We start from the raw sequence: 23,272 nt of genomic DNA on the forward strand, positions 1-23,272 counted from the left end.
AAGCATTCACTTTTATTTGCTCTAGATTTTATCACTACCCCAACACTAGAACAGACTACTTTTACTGATGAAGGCTCTGGGAGCCTAATTGATGTCATTTTCTCAGAAGGTATAAACATTAGGTTGTTGTCTTCTCGATTATTGATAATTGTGTGAGTAAACCATTGACTTTTTCTTTTTCCATTGGGCAAAGGCCAGTCCTTCCCTGACCTTTCTATGTTACCTATAGAGGCCAACTGCAACAAAGGTATTCATCGCCAATGGCAACGGTGAACCTAAAGGCGTTTTTAGCCGACTATATAATTAAAAAATGGGAACCAGCTTATGACATGCCTAGAAGATGAAATATACTGAACTTTGAATGCATTTAATGAGATTTACAATAATGTAAATTAAATGCTAACATCTGCGATTGCCTTCAGGGACCCCCGTCCCCTCATAAGTGGTTTGATGGCGCCTGCTCACTGGCGCACAGAAATCATATTCTTGCCCCTGAGCGGGTACCTAGGTTGGTGGGGAAGTAAAGCTGTGTAGATGGCTTCATAAACAGGCTATAAATAAAAGAAGGGTAGTCATTAGACAAGATGAATGGGAACTGCTTCATGTGGCTAGCACAAAGAGTGACATCCGTCTCTTTTGGGAAACAGTTAATGCCCATCTCCTCGGAGACACCCACAATACAATCTTGGAGGTCACTATTCCACAATATAAGTGGGTGGAACATTACTCTAGGGCACAGCTTTCCAAACTGTGTGGCGCGACACTTTACTGTGTCGCGCCCATGGGTAGGTGTGTCGGGCGATCAGCATGCTGTTTAGATCACCCCCGCGGGCCTTCCAGCAACAGGCAGAGTGGCGCTGCAGGGGCTCTAATATGAATAACAAAGCCTTATTAGCATGTTAAGTGGTCTTTAAAAGACCTGTTAAGTGCTCGGGTGCGGCTGTGTGTGTGTGCCCGGGAGCCGTAACACACACGACCGAGGGGGTCTGGGGGATATTACATCCAGCTATTTGGGTGTAAACTGTGTTTTACAATGCGTATTGTGTAAAAAATGTATTTACATACCGAATTTTTATAAAAAGTGTTCCATTATATAAACACAGCGAATGCTGGTGCAGAAATAATTGCCATAATACGCATTAATAGCATTTCTACCGGTCAAAAAACACGGATACAGTCGGGATATAGTCAAGGAGGAAACTGTTGTTTCTTGTTTGCATAGCATGTGTTATCAATGTGCATTCTGTAACAAACATGATTACATCCAGAATGCTACAAAATAAATTACATCATTGAGTTGTATCCACTCCACGGAGGGAGGCAAAATCATAGCGAATACAAGTGCAGAAATACTTGCTATATTACGGACTATTAGCATTTCAAAATACATGAATACAGTCAGGGAGGAAAACATTGTATCTTGTCTACATATCAGAGTAAAGGTAGGTAAACCACAATGATGTTAATGCACTGTATTATGTGAATATTTGCCAAAATACCAATGCACGTGTGTGTGGCTACTCATTCATGCGAGAGACACGCTAGTTGGCATGGCTGACTTCAGATTCATTAAGGCCATTATTGATGGTGTCAAGAAGTGACATGCATTTGCATTCCCTCACATCTAGTATGCGCCCCATATTTCCACACCTTGGACCCAGAGAGGCCTTTTCCAGATCAGCCAGCAAAGTTCATCAGGGCTATGATCAGCATTCTGGAAGTGTTCAACCAGGGCATTTGACTTTAAAATGTGTGATTCTGGGCAAATTAGTTGACCTCACTGTGCATAAAATTGTAAATATGTGTGGAATGTAACGTGATTGGGTGGGGTGGGTTGTGTTTGTGTGGGTTGGGGTGGGTTGTGTGTGTGCAGGGGTGTGTGTGGGGTTGTGTGTGGGGTTGTATGTGTGGGGTGGTGTGTGGGGTGGTGTGTGGGATGGGGTGTGGGGAGGTTTTTGTCGGTGTGTGTGTGTAGCTGTGTGTGTGTGTGGGGATGTGTGTGTGGGGTAGTGTGCGTGTGGGGTTGTGTGTGTGGGGTGGGTTGTGTGTGTGTGTGTGTGTGGAGGGGTGTGTGTGTGTGTAGGGGTGTGTGTGGGGTTGTGTGTGTGGGGTTGTTAGTGATTCGGGCTAGCAAGCTGCACTAGCTCGCGTTACCGTGTCCCTGAAACAAATTTCACAAAAAGGTGTGTCACCAACATGAAAAGTTTGGAAAGCAGTGCTCTAGGGTCTATGACAGTAGTTCGGTTCTAGATAATTGTTTTGATCCTATGGTGGATACTCTGCAAAACGGTGCCTCGGAGTTGGCATCGATTACCTTAGAGGAAGTTAAATATACATTAAAACGTAGTGCCAGAAATAATGCCCGCCGTCTGGATAGAAAATCGACTTGAGTGTCAGAAAATTTACTCCAGAAGTAGCCCTCTGACTGCGACCACCCACCTCCGGCCACGTTTGAAAATGATGCTAGGCGGTGGCAAATCTCAATCGCATTTCTTGAGCCTCATGGGAAAATATTCCACCACACGGCGATTGGTGGAATTTAGCCTGAACTCTGTGTTACAAGAGTAACACAGTCATCAATTTCCTCCAATTCCAATGGCAAATTCTGCCCACCGGTATGAACAATGACTAATTTCTGCCTCCCTAGCAATGCTAATAGCTTTGGGGGTCTGGAATAGTCTGAATTGTCACACTTGTAGGAATGTGATGGTTAGTAGTTGTGTTGGTACTGCCATTGACAGTGCTAACAGGGATAATGGGTGGTGCAAGCTGCAGTGGCCTGCTGACGATGGCCCTACTTTTGTTTTACAAATTAAGCACCGATACACGGACACACACACAACACACACACACACACTATGTCATACTTCTTTTTATGAGGACCAGCCATTGAATGTAATGGAGTGTGTATTTACTATTCTAGCTCCACTGGCACTTTTATACTGGAGTAGGTTATGACCAAAGCAAGATACAGTTTATAACCCCCCCCCCCCGTCGCATATCAAAGATTGTCATGCGCAGGATGCGGAGCAGATCGAAAATGGCTACAAGCCCCCCACAGTCAGAGGTGGTAAAGAGACTGGATTGGGATTACTCGGCGACCTCACAGCTATACCAAGAGGGGGCAGGGAATATTCCAACACAAAAATGCTCACAGAGCCAAGGACAGGCTTCGGGATTCGACTGGATCTTTTCGACTTTGAAACAGATGCAGGTGGAGGCTAGATCTGAGAGCCGCAGAGCAAGGCAAGAAAGTAAGAAGATACAGGGATCCCTGCAGAAAATGAATAAGTTATATGCAGATTTTGTGGGCAGGGTCACAGAGGTGGAGGAAAGAACTGGGAATCTGGAGGAGGAACTCAGCAAATGGCAGGAGTTTAAGCAGGATCAAGAGAGGACTACATCAGATGTACTATGGAAACTCGAAGATTTCGAGAACAGACAACGGAGGAATAATATAAGACTTTTGGGTGTGGCAGAGGCAAAGGAAGGGCAAGATGTGCAGGCTTTTTTAATTGAGCTACTTAGAGGAGCACTACCAGAGATAACAGGGTGGAATTGGGAAGCGGAAGTCCAGCGGGCACACAGATTTCCGTTTGCGCAAAGCAAGGGTAGTACGACAGGCAAACCAAGAGCAATTTTGATATATGTAGGGAACTATCTTTTGAGAGAAGAAATTATGGCAAAAGCGAAGTCACAGGCCAAATGTCGCTATAAAGATGTAGAATTTTTTGCAAGCCCTGATTTTTGCCACACCACAGTGGAAAGGAGATGGCGCATGAGGGAGTTAATAACACCATTTCGCAATCTAGGATGTGAGGCATACTTAATGTTCCCCAGCCGACTCAAAGTGGTCAGGAATGGTCAGTTTAAGGTATTCTACTCTGAGATTAAGGCTCAAGAATACCTGGTATGGCTAAAAGAGAATAGAGCCCAGCCAGGCATGATGGCTTTAGCGACGCAAGGCAATCGAAAGTCACAGCAATAGATAGGTCAAGAGATGTGGCCAGACTTGGGCTTTAAGATGTTTTGAAAAAGAAATATGGTGTGCCAGCACTATGAAAAGGGAGGAACAGGGGTGAGGGAGAGGAGGGGGGTGGCAATTCCAGGGGCCACAGCTGTCACGCATAGGTCTATATGGACCTATTTGCCAGTTGGGGGGAGAGCACGCCAGGGGGGCTCTCAGGGGAGGGGGAAGGGTCAAGGGGAGGGTACAGGGCACAGTGCAGGGATACACCATATAAAGACACAAAAAAAAAAAGAAATCGGTTGTTTGTAGTAAGCAAATTCAGAGTGTATATTCTTGGAATTAAATTTGCAGGTGGAAGTGGTTAGGACAATTGCCGGATGTATTTTAATGGGTACCCGGAAAATATCTTGGAATGTATGTGGCTTAAATGATAGGCAGAGGAGACAGAAGGTCTCCATCCTATTAAAAAATATGAGGGCTGATTTTTTATTGCTTCAGGAGACGCATATTATGCCAACTGAAATATACCTCTTGGAGCAGCTAGGATTTTCAGTTTTAGCCTTCTCAAAGCAGGGCTCTAAAAACAGGGGAGTGGCCATATTATCAAGACGTAGGGATATTCACACAAGGAAAAAATAGAAGATGAATGGGGTAGGTGGGCTTTGGTAGAATGTTTAGTCGGTGGGCAATGGATAACCTTGGGCTCAGTTTATGGATCAACGGGGGATGATCCGAAGATTTTTGAATTTCTAGATATCGAGCTAGCTTCCTGGGCCCCTCGTGCAGTTCTTGCAGGGGATTTTAACATCAATGGAGCAGGGGGGCTGGGGTTGGGGCCAGGATCTCACTCTTTTTACCAAGGGAGGAAAAGGAGGGTTTATCAAACAATGCTCTAATGGATGTCTGGGATAGCCTTAAGCCAGACAAAAAGGGATATACATATTATTCTGCGCCCCATAAGGTGAGTGTGAGACTAGATTATTTCTTGGTTTCTAGTGTGTGCCTTCCTACATCTCAAATTGAGGGGTTACCACGGTTGCTATCTGATCATAATCCCCTAGTCTTAAATCTGTCATTATCAGTCACTAATAGCGGGGTGAGAGCATGCACCTTTGAGAGAGGGCTTATGGAGGATGAGAAATATATACAGCACATGACGCAGTGGATTGAGGGATATCCGGAGATTAATAGGGGCAGCGCAGCAGTAGGCATTATCTGGGATAGTTTTAAGGCGGGGGTGCGGGGGGAAACTTTAAGTTATAGCGTAAATAAACTGAAGCAAGAACAGCAGAGAAACTTGGTACTAAAAAGGGCGATACTCCAAGCTGAGGGAGAGCTGAGTGAAACTGCAGCAGCAGGCAGATCAGTGGAGCAGGCATTCATTAGACTAGCCAAGATAAGAATGGGTGCAGAGGAGGATTTAGCAAAGAGAGCGCCTAAAACATATATGGCAAATAGAGAAAAATGCCACTAGGTTAGTGAGACGTCGGGGTGCACTCTAGCGGTACGGCCAAGGCAAAAGGCTGCTGTAGGAGAGGTAAGGGAGATTAAGGATAGGCTAAGGAATTTATTTTCGGACACGCAGGGTGTTAGGGAAGTATTTAGACAATTTTACACAGAGCTATATGATGAGCAGCAAGGGAAGGATTCAGTGGAGATAGCACAGTATCTGCAGGATATATCTTTGGGGGTCTTGGGAGAGCAAGAACGACGGAGACTGGATACCTCTTTAGGTTCAGAGGAGATAAAAGCGGCAATGATGAGTCTCCCATCTGGAAAGGCAGCAGGGCCGGACCAGATACCATTAGAGTTTTTTAAGTTATTTTGGAATGTACTGGGCAAGGACATGATAAATACAGTACAAAAAGCGCAAATGGGAGTTTCTGTGCCAGTCTCATAGGCCGGTGCAGAAATCGTTATCATATTAAAGAAGGGGAAGCCACCTAACAAACCCGGCTCTCACAGGCCAATAACTCTGATGAATGCCGATACAAAGGTTTACTCAAAGGCACTCGCAATAAGATTCGCAAGTGTCATAGGGGGATTGGTTAGCAGTAACCAACATGGCTTTATACCAGGGCAGGGAACTACTCATCACACTCGAAAGCTCATTACTTTATTTGACACCATGGAAGTCACAGGGGGCCCGATGGCGGCAATGCTCTTAGATGCTGAGAAAGCATTTGATCGGGTCTCCTGGGACTATCTATGGTGTGTTTTAATCAGGGCAGGGTTTGGGGAGGGCTCTGTTAACTCATCAAGAGCACTTTATAGAGACCCGGTAGCAGCCGTCAGGGTAAACACAGGAGTAACTCTGCCAGTCCAAATTAAGAGGGGAACAAGGCAGGGGTGCCCATGCTCCCCCCTGTTGTTTGCTATGTACCTGGATCCTCTGATTCGAAGGATGGCAATGAATGAGAATATTGCTCCACTAATAACGCACAGAGGGGAATGTAAGATACTTGCATATGCTGATGATGTGGCGGTCCTCACAACAAACCCCACAGAGGCTATTGTATATGTGGAACTGGAGGCAAAAAAAATTGGCAGGGTGTCAGGGTATTCTTTAAATACTTCAAAAACACAAATAATCAAGAATAAAAACATGGTTTGCCGGGATCACCGGGTGGTGCAGGAAGGTACATACTTAGGGATTACAGTAACGTCAGAGCTAGATAAGGTAGTGGAATTAAACATAACTCTCATTATAACTAAAGTAAGAAGGGACTTAGATAGGCTTTATAACTTGCACCTAACTGAAGGACTGGGTTCTTTGGACCCAGCGGTGCCAGGGCACAACACCTGAAACCTTCGTGGGTAACCTGCTCCGGCGTACAAATCACAGAGACACGGGACACTTCCTTCGGCGTCAAAGAGTCAAGGTTTATTTACTGCAGGGAACACAGAAGTCACAAGAAGTACATCGAGTGTAGTTCGGGGAGACTGCTTCAAATTGTATTTGTGGATCGCTCCTTTTATACAGTTTCTACCCATAGGATAACATGATACACAATAGTTTACAACCTGGTTCCCACAAGTCGCTCTCAGAGGGGTCGCTTAGATCACTTTGAAACACACAAGATCCGGAACATAAGTGCGGAAACATTTGGCGGTTCCCAACTGTAAAAACCCATCTTCCCACCATTAGCAAATTCCAATCAGCAGTAAAGTAGATCGAAATAGGAACGAAGACAGGTGCAGAGGAAGACGGAAACAGTGGGGAGATCGGAAAGGGTGTAAAAGGGGAGTGTCGAGAAGCACGAGATACAGGCATCAAAGGGACGTGCCTAATGAGATGCACGGCTGAGACAATAAGCCCGTGCGGCAAGATGAGCCTCGAGCGGCGCCATCTGCCTTACAGTAGCATCCCCCTCGTCATAAAGACACTTTCAAAGAACATGTGTCTTCCGCAAACATCTTGGGAGTCCCAGGGTCGCGAAGCGGACAGCGTCCGTTCGCTGGCTACTTGAGGGCAAGAGACAAAATGGATGCCGTATCTAAGATGGAACCCGTGGGTACAGATGACAAACCCACATAACAAACGAACGGTTTAAGTTAGCACAGCGAAACTGCGCACACTTGCTAAACTCGTCATTTGCGGTTCATAGATACTAGACTCGACCATATTCGTGTGAGTCGAAAACACCACTTACAATTGTCACGGAACCTCAGACGCTCCTTTTGCCCTCATGTAGGCAAGCACTAGTCAGAATCATACTCGATATTCATCAGACCATCAAGATGTCGTTGTAGCATAGCTCTGTCCAACCGAGTCCCCTTGGTAACAGATGGTTGTCTCATACACGTTGCAGCACAGAGGCCACATAAGGCAGGACCACACTGCACACAAAGGCAACACGTGAACAGGAACACTACCACAACCCCGATGATCGTCAGAATCTTCCAACCCCAAGTCGACACCAGGCCCCAAAACCAACCAAGTAGCGTCCAATCCCCTACATCCACGTGTATGGATTCGGAGATCTTGTGCAACTTCGAGATGGCTTGATAGACAGTAGGAGCATTATCTGGAATGAAAATGCAACAGCTCGAATGGATCACTTTACATACCCCACCGCGATCTGCTAAGACAACATCTAAAACCATACGGTTTTGTAATGTCATAAGTCTCTCCGCCTGAAGTTCTGTGGTGATATTACCAAGGGCACTGGCAGTAATGTTAGCTGTCGATTCTACCACTCGAGTCAAATGTCTCAGGTTCCTACTATTAACCATAGGTCCCCAAAACGGGAGGAAACCCTTGAAAAAGTCTCCTGCCTCTTGACCGGCAGTATCTTCTTCACTAATTACGCCTCGTACAACTCTAGTCTTATGATAATCGGCATCTACAGTAAACGTCGGAGGCAACAGATTTGCAACAAAACATGAGCCCATGAAGTCTGCGGGCAACCATGTGTATGCACGATCATGACAGATGAAGTACGTACCCTTGGCAGCCAGAAGCACAGGGATCGGGGACATTGACAGAACGTAACTTTCAGTGCAAGCACTTACTCCAAGTGAGGCTTGCGAGCCACGACCCACAAGACAAAAATTACCAGTGTGGGGTACGACCCATATTGGAGACGAGCTTTTAAGCTGCTTTTCATTAGTGAACGTACTATATTCCCCTCTATTCGGTGCCCTATAGGCTTGTACCTCTGCCTTAGGGATGAGATAAGCATCATGGATCTCATCTTCCAAATCCTGTATTATCATCGATACCACCCACTGCCATGAGGTAGGACCCGGTTTGGGGGAACGTTCTGGAGAGGGGTGGAAACCTAGTGCGCTTCGAAGCATTGTTTGGTATGCTCGAGCTGACCCTTGGGAACTATACGGTAACACCAGATATGGAATTCCCTTACCCGTAGTATGTGGCATCAACCCACACACCCAACAATTAGTAGTGTTAACCACTAACTGATGCTGATGGAGGAGCTGGATAAAGGAATTGTTGCGGAATTCTACACGTCTAGCCTGTTCGTGTTCTGGTAACATATGAAAGGAATGAGGAGAAGCAGTAGAAGTAATGTTAGGGTAAGGAGTAGGAGTAGGGGTAGGAAGTAAGAAGTAAGACATAGTGTAATACACCCCACCCGCCAAAAATGCAGAAGCAGTTAAAAACAGTACAAACAATTGGAATACAAAACATTTAGTACGACTAAGTTTCTGCAGCTTGACTCTATATGCCTGAGCTCCTTCCAAATCATTCAGCTTCAAAAATGCCATTTCCCTACGACCGTCCGCAACGTTTCTTGACGCACTTCGTTCTGTGCAGCAATAGTCAATTCCCAGGAGTTCCTAGGAACCGACGGCCTTTAACCTAGCGTCAAGACCTACTGTCCAGAAGGAAGTACGCGCGCGGCCCTACGGCCCTCAATACACAATATGTATTTTATTTAGCACAAATAATTCAGCTGTGGAAGGAAAAAGATACAAAAAAATCTTGATATATGTACAAAACAGTTTTCAGTGATACGAATTGTTCACAGTTGATCAGGGGAAACGAAGATATTGCAGTTATCAGTTTCAGCAAAGCAAGAAAAAAATTTATTTGTCCTTAGTATGAGAACGCAAAGAATATCGATGTTTCCCAGGACGTGTCTGCTCGTCAAACAAAGGATCTGTCGAAGAGACAGCGTCCTGCTGATCAGTTTGCTGATTTGGTCTTGAGTCTTTTGCTGACAATGTTCCAACAATGGCTTTCTGCTGCGCTGAGTGTTCACCAACAAGTTGTGCGTCACTGAAAGGTACAAACGCCGGCAATGTCGCTGCTTCTGTTGACGCAATGCCTTTCCTCACCCACGGGTCTGCCGGCAAAGGAATAGGGACTCGCTTACAATGGGTAGCATGTACCCAGTTCTTCCGTCCCTCAAGACGAACGGCAGTCCTCGTGGCCAAAAGCACCTGGTGAGGTCCAACAAAGCGGGGGTCCAGATTCTTCTTGCGCGAAAAATTTCGGGTGACAACCCAATCACCAGGCTGGAGCTGGTGGCCTGGACCCTCCGTCTGCGTCGGCAAGGCGTCGTAAACCTGTTGATGAATTAACCTCAGTTTAGCAGTCAAGTCATGTAAGTAGTCAATCAACATCGGGTACTCAAGATCAACAAACATACCTGGCCTAGGAACCCCCCACACATTCGCAGGACGGCCGAACACTATTTCATAGGGACTAAGCCCTATTCGGGAGTGTACAGTCGCCCTAGTTGACAGTAATGCTAGAGGCAAAGCGTCAGGCCACGAAAGTCCAGTCGTAGCCTGGATCTTCGCTAATTTTAGTTTAAGGGTGCCATTGTACCCTTCAACCAATCCAGCTGACTGGGGATGATTGGCGCTGTGGAATTTTTGACTAATTCCAAGGCCCTTACACACACTCTTCATCACACTTCCAACAAACTCACTTCCGTTATCTGACCACACGACTCTAGGCATTCCATACCGAGGAAAGTATTCCTTCAGTAGGATTTTCGCAGTAGACAAGGCAGTATTATCTTTGAGGGGATAGGCCTCGATCCATCGGGAGAATGCGCAAACCACAACCAAAACGTATTTCAGGTTATTGCATCGCTCCATATGGATGAAGTCCAATTGGATCACCTCAAAGGGATACGAAGGAGGAGCAAAACTGCCAGGGGGAGTTGGGGTTCCTTTGCCAGGATTGTACATTATACACACCATACAATTCTTCACCAAACGTTCAGCACACTTAGTAATTCCATCATTCTTCCACACATCAGCCAACAACTTGCAAATACCTTTCGCGCTAATATGTGCTAACCCATGTGCCATTTGCACAACGGCCAGTACATACGCATCAGGCAACATCCATCTTCTCTGATCTGACAAATCAATCCAGCAACCATTCACATCCAACCTTCCCGTACTTTCTTTCCACTTCATCTTTTCAGTGTCGGTGGCCTCATTCTGAATTGCTTTCACACTCTCTATAGTATTCTCACACATACTTGATTCTGTAGGCCACCTAACCGAATTCGTCACATACATTCGAGTGCTAAGGTTCCGGGCAGTCTCCTTAGCAATCTCATCTGCAAACGCATTACCACGACCAACATCATCCGTCACCTTACGATGCGCACTACATTTAACAATTGCAACTTGAGCAGGCAAAGTCAATGCATCCAAAAGATCGTTCACAAGCTGGCCATGCTGTATTTTCGTGCCATGTGACGTCAAGAAACCACGTTCTCGCCACAATCGTCCGAAACTATGCGCTACACCGAAAGCATACTGACTATCGGTGTACACATTCACACGTTTACCTTTTGCTAATACACATGCTCTAGTAAGAGCGATCAGCTCTGCAGCTTGGGCAGAATTCTGATTCAATCTCGCAGTCTCAACAACAGTATTCAATGTCACCACAGCATAAGCAGTAGTCACATCACCATTCGGCAATTTAAAACATGACCCATCCACATACAGGGTGCCATCCGGGTCTTCCAATGGGGTGTTTTTAAGGTCCACACGACCTTTTGTTTCCTCCTCTGTACGCAAGTAGCAGTCATGTTCTGCTACTACATCTGACTCTGCACTAATTGGTAACAAAGTTGCCGGATTTAGGACATTACAACGTTTTATCTGAATGTGGCTTGCCAAGAGCGTCAATTCGTACCCAGATAACCTCGCACTCGTCAAGTGCTGAGTTTTCGTACGGTTCAAAAGAGTATCGACTGCATGCGGAACCATCACCGTAAGCATATTATCCATGACCAATCCTGCTGATTGTCGGATGGAGACCGCAGCTGCCGCAGTTGCTCTCAAACAACTCGGCAATGCTCTAGCTACTGGGTCTAAGGTCGAGGAAAAATATGCACATGGACGTTGCTTACCACCAAAAGGTTGCGTTAAGACGCTTAAAGCACAACCTTCCCTCTCGTGAACATATAACGTGAACGGCTTGCTGTAATCAGGGGTACCTAACACAGGGGCCGAACACAATGAATCACGTAATTCAGAAAAATGTTTCTGACATTCTTCCGTCCATGGTAAAGGAGTCGAAACATCCTTGCACGTAAGAGCCACCAATGGTTTCGCTAGCAATGAAAAATTAGGAATCCACTGCCTGCAGTACGATGTGATACCTAGAAAGGCACGCACATCTCTTTGGGTTTGTGGCACAGCCATGCGCGCAATCGCTGCAATTCTCTCTGGGGTCAATCTCCTTCCCTCCTTTGACAATAAGTGACCTAGATAGGTTACTTCTTGACAACAATATTGGAGTTTAGAAGGTGACACCTTGTGATTTAACTCACAGAGATGTTGCAGCAACGACACTGTAGCAATTTTGCAAATGTCCTGAGTATCAGCAGCCACCAATAAGTCGTCGACGTATTGGATTAAAGCCGCACCAACCGGCAACCTAAACGCATCTAGTTGACCCTTCAAAGCTTGACTGTAAATCGATGGACTTTCACAGTAGCCCTGAGGAGCGCGTTTGAACCGGAAGCTACGTCCACCAAGAGAGAAACCGAAAAGGTCCCTGCTCTCTTCGGCAATCGGGATGCTGAAAAACGCATTTTTCAAATCAATCACCGAAAACCATGAAGCCGTAGCTGGAATCAGAGTCAGTAGCGCCGTAATGTCAGGCACAACAGGGAATTGAGGAACCACAATTTTATTCACCTCCCGTAAATCAATAACAAAACGATAAACAGGCGGTTTGGTAGGATCAGTACGTTTAAGAATGGGCAGTACAGGACTATTGCACACGTTTCCCCGAGTTTCTTCAATGACATCTTTCTCGATCAAATCATAGATGATCGCTAACAAAGCTCGTTCACCATCCAGGGAGATACGATATTGGGGAATACGTGGCAATCGCACATTCGATTTCAACTGAACAACATAAGGGGAGATATCAAGTAGGCCCACGTCGTTTGGACCCGTCGCCCACAAAGATGCAGGAAGAGAACTCAATTCCGGTGGAAGCTTATCGAGGGACAAGTACATGGGAGAGACTACCCTCTCTCCTAACGTAAGCTTTATACCCGCAGGAGAACAATACAAAGTCGCATACAAGCGTTTAAGCAAATCCAGACCCAAAAGATTTTCACCACAACCAGTGGTTAAAATCAACGGAGCTTCGAGCTCACGAGTCCCAATTTTAAGGGGCAAAGGGCGCGAAACTGGATTGCTAACGGGGGCGCCAGAGAATCCAACGGAAACATTTGTTAAGCCAGACAAAGGTGCGCCAGGGAGTTTCGAATGCATGATAGAACTTTTCGCTGCACCAGTGTCCAACAGAAAAGGCTCAACGACGCCCGATGTAGCAACTGCGACGTAAGGCCCTCTCTGATCAACCGGAACTGATACCACTCCCTCTCCTTGTCTTTGGCTGTCCTAGTAATTACTATCGTCAGTTCCCTGATCGACGTAATAATCGTCTACATTGTACTGCGCAGATCGTCCTTGCGATGATCCACGTTGGTCGAAACAATTATTAGAATTTGACGAGTTATCAGAACGGTCGTTCTGAGCACCACGACCTCTACCACGTGATGCGTTCTGTGCACCACCACGACCTCCTCTAGACGAATTACCACCACTACGGTCATTTAAAGCAGGACAATTGAATTTAATGTGTCCCTCCTGTCTACAATAAGCACATTGGTTGTACCCCAACGAAGATCTCTGAAAAGATGAATCATTACGCGGCTGCGATCGATTTGATTGCGACTGCGATCTATTCTGCTGAGGCGCATTCTGATTAGAACGCGGCGGATATGCTTGTTGTAACAACACTTTAGTTTTCAGCTCTTTCGTCTTTTTATCGGCACGGTCATTTTCCTCTTTTTCTCTATTTTCGTAATATTGTGCCGTAGCCAATATCTGAGCTGAGGTAGAAACGGCCCACGCACTTTCTGAATTTTTCAATTTATTGCACAAGTCGGGCAATAAGTTCGATACAAATTTATCCACAAACAACCTCTGTCCACCCTCAGTACCCATATCCTGCCCACTATGATCGACGAATGTTTCCTCGAACCTCGTAAAGAAGTCTGAAACACTCTCATCTTTCTTCTGCTTACAGGCTGACAACTTGTCCCAATTTACCCTCATAGCTGGCATAAGCGTTTTCATTAACGTAATGATTCGCTGGGGAAGAAGTTCAATCAACTGATCGGGTTTAGTAGCAGCCACTTGTCCAGCGTCTGCCGCTGTAATGGCAGCCCAATCACCACCTAATTCATTCGCGTGATCTTGGTGACGAATCTTGGCCCATACCGGTTGCGGTACGACATTGCCAAACAACATGTCGATATCGGCCAGATTCATTATCGTAGCGTCTACGAGCTGCGATAATTCTTTGTAATACCCCGCAGGATTTTTGCGAGGATCAGGCAAAGTTTGTTTCACCTGAAGCACTTCCGATCGTTTCCAAGGGAGGTGTATCCACACTCTCTGGAAATGTGCTGGTATTGGAGCATTAGCATTAGTATTATCAGCGGGTACCCAAACTGGCGGAACTTCTCGCATAGGATATTGGCCAGACCCATCTCGTTGTTCAATGTCCTCAACGAACAATGCATGAGGAATAGGAGCAGGACGAAGAGATAGCAACCGTTCAATAGCACGTCGGACATTAGTATCGACTATCAGTCCAGTTGCGAACTGAAGCCGAAGATTAGACAGGGCGGTCAGCACCTCGTCAGGCGCAACAGCCGCTATCTGATCATGTAAGAACTTGCACATTTCATCAAACACATATCTCTGAGTAGGTATGTTGAATTGATCAAACGTTTCGAGGACAACACGAGGTGGATTTCTAACAGGGTTTATCATCCAACCCATCGCCATATTGTATAGCGCAACACGTTCTCTATTACCAGGAAGCTGGCTACGTCTCTGTGGACCATCAGAACCTGCAGACCCAAAAACAGGTCCGAGCGACTGAAAGAAGTTTGTCGCAAGGGGAGAATCACGATTACGAGTAGAGGGGGAAGAGTAAGACACAGGACTAACAAGAGAAGGAGTAGAGACGTTAGCAGCAACAGGGGTTAACAACACAGGAGCAGTAGCGTGAGCAGTAGCGGGAACAGGAGTATGTGGAAGCGGAGGAGCAGTAGGAATAGAAACAGGCACAGGAGCAGGAACAGTCGGAAGAGCAAGTGCAGGTTGAGGAATCGGCGGAGGAATAACAAGTGGGAGAGCAGGTACGGCAGGGACCACAGGAACTGCGGTACCCTGTACGTACGGAGGTGGCGACTTCATAAGATAGGACATTAAAGAATCCTCAACTGCCTCTTCCTTCTTATCCGACTCCGTAGACAAAACAGGATAGCATTTGTCTATGGACATACGCTGTAATCTCTCAAACACTTCCTTATCCTTATCCTCCTTATCACGCTGAAACTGCTCAGCTTTCTTCACTATAGTAGCAACAGTATCTCGCTGACTACGTTTACTTTGTCTGATCTCTTTCTGTCGGGCTTCTTTGCGCCAGAACCGAAAGGCATCAAACATGGCCGGCCTTGATTTACGTTCGAACAACTTTATTTCCAAATTATCTAAGATCGACGCTTCGAAGCTACCGTGAGGTGGCCAACGAAGATCGCCGTCTTTCTTTGTATATTTGATCCAATAATCGTTAAAAGCAATCGGGCCTAGCCCATGTTTGCTATATAGGTCATAAGTAGGAGTTCCAACCGGAGGTATCGGACACGAGTCCTCCAGCAGGGAATCCGCACCACAAGGTCTAAAGCAACTGAACAAAGTACTGCGACCAGGCATCTTGCACACTAGCCGAGTTTCACAAACTTCAAGGGTTACGGGATTTACCAAGTCCCAGCAAGAACAAAACCCTCGGTCTTTGGCGGCTGCAGTCGTCAAACAAATACAACAACAACAAAGTACGCTAGCAAAAGTGTCACCGACAAAAACACTCACACAGCGTGTACAACAAAGACACCCGCTAAAGTGTCTACAACAAAAACACTCGCTAAAGTGTTTACAACAAAGAACTCTGGGAGCGACCCACAAATACTTAACTCAAAGATCAATGGCGTCCTCAGGAAGGCCCGTCTATCGTCTCGCTATACCAAGGTCTACGCCAGGCGCCAAAACAGGTCTACAGTCAGGGTAGCAGTCCGTCGCAGCCGTTAGGAGGCGGGAATCTTCGCGGGAAAAGTCTTCGGGCCACTTATTACGACAACAGGATCGATGAAGCGGGGTGCACCTTCCCTCGGAGATTTCACACGAAGTTCCTCACGATCGTCAGGCTTGGACCGGTACCACTGATGCAGCCCCACGTTGGGCGCCAACTGAAGGACTGGGTTCTTTGGACCCAGCGGTGCCAGGGCACAACACCTGAAACCTTCGTGGGTAACCTGCTCCGGCGTACAAATCACAGAGACACGGGACACTTCCTTCGGCGTCAAAGAGTCAAGGTTTATTTACTGCAGGGAACACAGAAGTCACAAGAAGTACATCGAGTGTAGTTCGGGGAGACTGCTTCAAATTGTATTTGTGGATCGCTCCTTTTATACAGTTTCTACCCATAGGATAACATGATACACAATAGTTTACAACCTGGTTCCCACAAGTCGCTCTCAGAGGGGTCGCTTAGATCACTTTGAAACACACAAGATCCGGAACATAAGTGCGGAAACATTTGGCGGTTCCCAACTGTAAAAACCCATCTTCCCACCATTAGCAAATTCCAATCAGCAGTAAAGTAGATCGAAATAGGAACGAAGACAGGTGCAGAGGAAGACGGAAACAGTGGGGAGATCGGAAAGGGTGTAAAAGGGGAGTGTCGAGAAGCACGAGATACAGGCATCAAAGGGACGTGCCTAATGAGATGCACGGCTGAGACAATAAGCCCGTGCGGCAAGATGAGCCTCGAGCGGCGCCATCTGCCTTACAGTAGCATCCCCCTCGTCATAAAGACACTTTCAAAGAACATGTGTCTTCCGCAAACATCTTGGGAGTCCCAGGGTCGCGAAGCGGACAGCGTCCGTTCGCTGGCTACTTGAGGGCAAGAGACAAAATGGATGCCGTATCTAAGATGGAACCCGTGGGTACAGATGACAAACCCACATAACAAACGAACGGTTTAAGTTAGCACAGCGAAACTGCGCACACTTGCTAAACTCGTCATTTGCGGTTCATAGATACTAGACTCGACCATATTCGTGTGAGTCGAAAACACCACTTACAATTGTCACGGAACCTCATATCGATACTTGGCCGAACTAATATTATTAAAATGCTGGTTTTGCCAACATTTTTGTATATATTTAGGGCAATCCCGTTGCTTTTTAAAAATCCTTGGTTTAAAATTTTGGAAGTTATGATTAACAGATTTATCTGGTCCAAAGTGGAAAACTAGGAGAGCACTGCGTTTTATGGCACTTCTGAGAGAAAGAGGTGGTTGGGCAGTACCAGATTTAAAATTTTACTACTGGGCTGCTGCTCTACAGTATATGGTTGGCTTGATAGGTGGAGCGGAGGCAGAAGGGGAGGATGACTTAGGAACTGTAGCAATATATGCCCTGCTTCTGGGTGAAGAGGCGAAAAACGTGCTGCTGAGACAAGATTTTAAGAGAACGTGTTTTAAGACGATTATGGCAGCACATAATATATGGAAGGCTTTTAGTAAGAGATATGGCCTAGGTAAATACAATAGATATACTAGAATGGTGAACAATCCAGCATTTCCTCAAGATATTTTTTCGGATGTGATCTTTAATTAATGGCCTAGAAAGGGAATTACAAAGATTGGTGACGTCATGGGGTGCAGGGTTTGTTGCAGTTTTCTGAGATTTAGTTAAAATATGGGGTTGATACAAGACATTTTTTCAAGTACCTGCAAGTAAGACGTTTTTTAGCAAATAAAACAGGGGGGCCCTTGGGATTTGCTAAAAATGCTATAATGGAGGTGGCACAGGGTGGAGTAAGCTGTACTATTAAGAGGTTTTACTATGCATTAATAGAACCTAAACAGGATGATTTGGAGAAACGGGGGGACAGTTGGGCAAACAAGCTAGAGGTAGAAAGAGACTCTTTTAAAATCTCATTAGAAATGGGCCAGAATATCGTGTGTACTGCAGCCCTCCAGGCGCAACATTATAAAACACTGTATCGGTTATACTATACTCCGGCAAAAATAGCGCAATGGGGGGGAGTAACTGGTATTAATTGCCCAAGATGTGGAAGCTTGCTCATACATTTACATATATTTGTGACATGCCCCCACCTTTATACTATATTGAAAGGGATTGAGGCATTTATACAAAGCGTATTAGAAACACCACTTATTTTAACACCCTCAATAATTATCCTGGGTGTGAATGCGGATGGCATTCAGAGGGAAGGCGGGTATTTTGTCTTTGTGGCCATGGCAGTAATAAGATTATGTATTGCCTCAGCATGGCTTGACCCACTGGCACCGACATACCAACAGTGGTTAGCCAGGATACTTAGGATATACAATTTGGAAAAGGCGATGTATGCAAGAAAAGGAAAGAGGAGGAGGAAGATTGGATAAAACATTTGGGAGCCAATAACTAGATGGAAGAATGGGAATAATGATACTTAGGCTCTCTTTTCTCTCTGGTATGTTAGATTCAAAGAGAAACAATGTACACTCGATGTATAGCAGGGGAAACAAGAATTTACATTGAGATGTATCATGTATTGTTGGATCTCTTTTTTTTCGTTGCAGTTTCTCTCTATGTGTTTCTTTTTGTATGAATTTGATTTTATGTTGTGCTGTGCACTTTACCCAAAAATAAGGGGAAAAAATCTTTAATAAACATATTTAAAAAAAAAAGAAATTATTTCTGGAATTGTGAATTATTTTAGAAAGTCTCACTCTTTCTCTCTGTCTTATCTGCAACACTGTGGCAACTTTCCTTATCATTTCCTCCAAATACCATTTTTGTGTTTGTTAATTTTGCTCCTGGTTCCATTTCCCATTCCTGTGTCATTAGGATCACTTTTATACACCTCACTTCCTATAACTGAACTTTATTATTTATCGCTAAAGTATATCTTTTTTTGATCATTTATTTTAAAAAAATTGTATATTTAGGTTAATTTTTAAAAGCATTAACATGAAACAATTTTTCTTTTTTAGATTATTTTTTCTATCTTCAGACTGGGCTTCATAACCGTGTACCTCTCTGAGCCACTGCTGAGTGGATTTGTGACTGGCTCATCCCTAATGATTCTAACATCCCAAGTGAAGTATCTCTTTGGGTTGAGCCTACCGAGCCGGAGTGGCACCGGAGCCTTGATACTCACCTGGATTGACATCTTCACCAATATACAAAAAACTAACCTTTGTGACCTCTTCACCAGCATTGCGACTTTGGCCATCATCATCCCTGTCAAGGAGATCAATGACAGGTTAAAAAATAAAATGAAGGTACCATTTCCTGTGGAATGTTTTGTTCTTATTGTAGCCATAGTCGTTTCCCATTATTTTAACTTCAAGGAAAAATACAAATCTTCTATCTGTGGTAATATTCCCACAGGCTTCTTGACTCCTAAATTGCCAGACGTTAGCCTCATTCCCAGCTTGGCCGCAGAAGCTTTTCCAATAGCTGTCATCAGCTTTGCACTGACCGTCTCCCTGGCTGAAATCTTTGGCACAAAGCATGGATATCCAGTCAGAGCCAACCAGGAAATGTTGGCCATAGGCATTTGCAACTTCATCACTTCTTTCCTGCATTCCTTCCCTTCCTGTGCTGCAGTGGCCAAGACTATTCTCAGGGACTCCACTGGAGCTAAGTCCCAACTCACTGGCATTGTTTCTGCTTTGGTGCTTCTGCTGGTGCTACTGGTCATTGCCCCACTCTTTTTCTCTCTGCAGATCTGCATCCTGGGGGTCATCATTATCACCAACCTCCGGGGGGCTCTTAGAAAATTTCTGGACATGCCAAATATGTGGCACCTAAGCAAGATGGACACCATTATCTGGTGGGTGAGCATGCTAGCATCTTTCCTCATCACCGTCCAAATTGGCCTCCTGGTAGCTGTTTGTTTCTCCATACTCTGTGTGGTCTTCCGCACCCAAAGACCAAGGGCGGCTCTCTTGGCTAGAGTAGGAGACAGTGAGATCTACGAGGACCCGCTAATTTACAAAGAGCTCAACAACATTCCCAATATAAAAATCTTCCGCTTTGATGCTTCTCTGTACTATGCAAACAAGAGTTACTTCAAGCAAATGCTATACAAGAAGACTAACGTGAACCCTATTGTGGTGTTGGCTCTACAAAAAAAGGCCAGGAAGTCTCAACAGCCAGCTACGGGATCCACTGATCGAGGCTTCTTTAAAAGGTTTAACTTTCCAAAGCCTTTCAAAATTTCAGAGACCTCAACCCAGTTCTCAATGCCAGAGATTGACATGCATTCCCTGATCATTGACTGCGGAGCCATGCAGTTCATAGATACGGTGGGTCTCACCATGCTGAAGGAAATCCACCACGACTATGAAGAAATTGGAGTATGTGTTTTCTTAGCAAGCTGCACCCCTTCGGTGAGGTGCTCACTTCGAGAGGGGAGTTACTTCTCTGAATGTAGGCCTGGGATTGACCCCAAACAGTTGGCCTTTCACAGTATCCATGATGCAGTGCAATTTGCAGAGAGAAAATACAGAGAGCAGCAAAAGAAGAGTGAAGAGAGGAAAGTTGCTGACATCCTCAATCACAGTCAGGTTATTGCAGATGACAGTGGGATATTAACCAAGCTCTAGGAAATGGACAAGATAATAGAATTTGTGAGCTGGTACAGTTAATACCAACCTGTGACATGTAGGTCAACTCTTGAAAATAAAATCTAGGCATAATTTTAGAGTACATGGAGGAGATCTTATAGAATTTACCGATTTGCGTTGGCGCATTAAGGTGTTTTTGGTGAAGAGAATGGGGAAATTTCATACATTTTTGTTTAAATCCTCAGCAAATATTCTTCTTTAAAGAGGCTGTGTTTTTACATCTACTACATACATATTAAGTACATATGCTCTTATTCAATCCCAGTGTTTTTTTTTCTGTGCTTTCTGGATTAATATCTATTCTGATTAACTGGTCAGAATATTTAATTCCCTGCTGTACGTGACCTTCTTCCCTGTCTTTTGTAACGGTGAAGTAAATACCAATAGCACCAATAAAAATATTACAAAAAATACAATAAAAAAAGGAACCGTATTTCTTTGTTAATGGGAAATCTGTTTGAATTTGTCAATGGTTATACAAAAATCATATTGTAAGACAAGTCAGAGTATTGAAAAATCTTTTACCTGAAGGTGTTCATGGATACCAGATTGAACCCACTTAACTTTGTACCATGTTTGTTCTTATGTGATAAGAATCAGAAAACATATTAGCCTCATTCCTCACAATTAGTGAGACGGACCAAATTAGAACTGATTTGATAATGAACAAATGAAGAGATACAGTTATGTAAAACATAATTACGAATAGTCAACGGGGACACACATGTATTATTCGTTGCATTGACAAGTGTCAAGAAACCTTTTTGAATACCATAATGAAAAATGTCTTGCTAACAAGCTTAACAGTAACTTTAATTCAAACTGTATCTAAAATACAAGCTTATAACAATGCCCCAACCTCATAGTAACCAGTCCACACCATTAACCTAACTATAATCATAAACTTAAACTCCGATCTATAGCTAATCCTGACTGTAAACATAAACATGTGCATAACCCTTCACATACCCATTCTGTAACCTCCCAGTATGCATAGTATTAACCCTACCCCTGACACTAACCCTAAACTCCACTGTAACCTAACCACAAACTACAACACAACCACAAGAAGAGCATCTTATCGTTTCGAACAGTCTTAAACAAATCCTGTCTCTAACTATAACCTCTATCCAACCCTTACACTGAGCAAAACATTCATGGAAAAAAGTTTCCAATCTTAAATGGAATTTGTTCATTACTACTCAAAAGAACAAATAATAATTTTCATTTGTCTTAATCTCAATGTTGTCACCATGGGTTTCAATATAGTGATGTCTTTATTTTCCCATAATTCATACAAAATGAGCCTGTTCTGCTTTTTATCCTCAAAGAAGCAAAAAGCATTGTTAAACCAGTTTCACATTATTTGTCTTGATGTAAAAACCTGGTTACATGGCAGAGACCACGTTTAGGGAACCATCTGTTCATTGTTTTCCCATGGTTCAACACAGATTCTGCTCCATTCTCTGTACTAGTGCAACTCTTAGTATAACAAGCATTGGCATAGCCAATAGGTCTCGCCTTTGGGACGTTATAAGTGTTTGGACACAGCTATAGGCTTTGCCAATGTTTTAAGGCATGCTGTAGGGCATTGTGGCTGTTGTGCAGCATGTGGAAAAGTTATGATAAAAAAGTCTAATAAGCATTTTTAGTACCAAATATATAACTAAGAAGACATTATGTATAACTGAACGACCCAATTAAAAAAGAACGAATATAAAAGATATATTGTATTTTTTTTTGTCCTTGCAATGCTGGCAACTTCTTCCTGCCTTTTCTAATGTTGAGGTGGTGCTGAGTGATGTTGTGGTTGTGCTGAGTGATGCTGTGGTGGTGGTTAGGTGGTGCTAAGGAAGTGCTCTTTTCAGTTGGTGTTGTGTTGAGGAGATGCTTGTTTGATGCTGAGGTGATGTTGCGCTGTAGGATATAATTTTTATGAGATTGTATGAATTACACAATACATCATTTAGAGCCGAAATGCAAGCTCAAAATAAAGCACCGCCGTCTCCTAAACCCCATGTATTGCAGAAAAGCAGAAATGATTCTGAAAAGCCTTAAAATGAATTTGGTTGCAAAACACATATTTTTCATTAAAGATCAACAACCCATAAAACATGCGATTTATGTATGTTCGCACAAAACAGACAGTATAACATTACCGGAAATAACGGGATGACTGTAGCTCTCTTCTTACTATGAAAGAATTCTATCCTATGCACCTATTCAAAGCTCCCCCCAAAAATGTGTGGCGTTTTCCCCATGGTTTTTCTGACAGTTTAGACAAGAACGTAATTTCTTTTAATATGGGTTTCATCATGCTCATCAAAGCATGATGAGACTGGGCTGAAAGACCCTATTACGCTAATTAAAATCAAAAGGTTTGGGTAATACCAGACCTAACAAGCAAAACATGAAAATATGCATCAAGTATATCAAGGCTTTAAGTGAGATAAAAAAACCTGGGGTGTCTCTCAAAGGGGCATGCCCCCCCATCGGTGTACTGACAGGAAACACTCTACTGTAGCACACGAAGGATCCCGAGGCCGGGACTTTGTGCC

The 23,272-nt window shown here is 44.4% G+C and overlaps 1 protein-coding gene across 1 annotated transcript in view; it reads left to right on the plus strand.

The window, feature by feature from the left end:
• The window catches only part of LOC147703077 (sulfate transporter-like), a 39,943-nt gene extending 19,250 nt beyond the window's left edge, over window positions 1–20,693 (plus strand). Inside the window, exon 2 of the mRNA XM_086928873.1 lies at window positions 19,074–20,693. Within this exon, the coding sequence (XP_086784999.1) occupies window positions 19,074–20,693 (1,620 nt within the window). The remainder of the gene's footprint in view (window positions 1–19,073) is intronic.
• Window positions 20,694–23,272: the final 2,579 nt, after the last annotated feature.

The sequence above is a fragment of the Lissotriton vulgaris genome, chromosome 7 (genome assembly GCF_964263255.1).
Source record: "Lissotriton vulgaris chromosome 7, aLisVul1.2, whole genome shotgun sequence".
Classification (NCBI taxonomy): Eukaryota; Metazoa; Chordata; class Amphibia; order Caudata; family Salamandridae; genus Lissotriton; species Lissotriton vulgaris.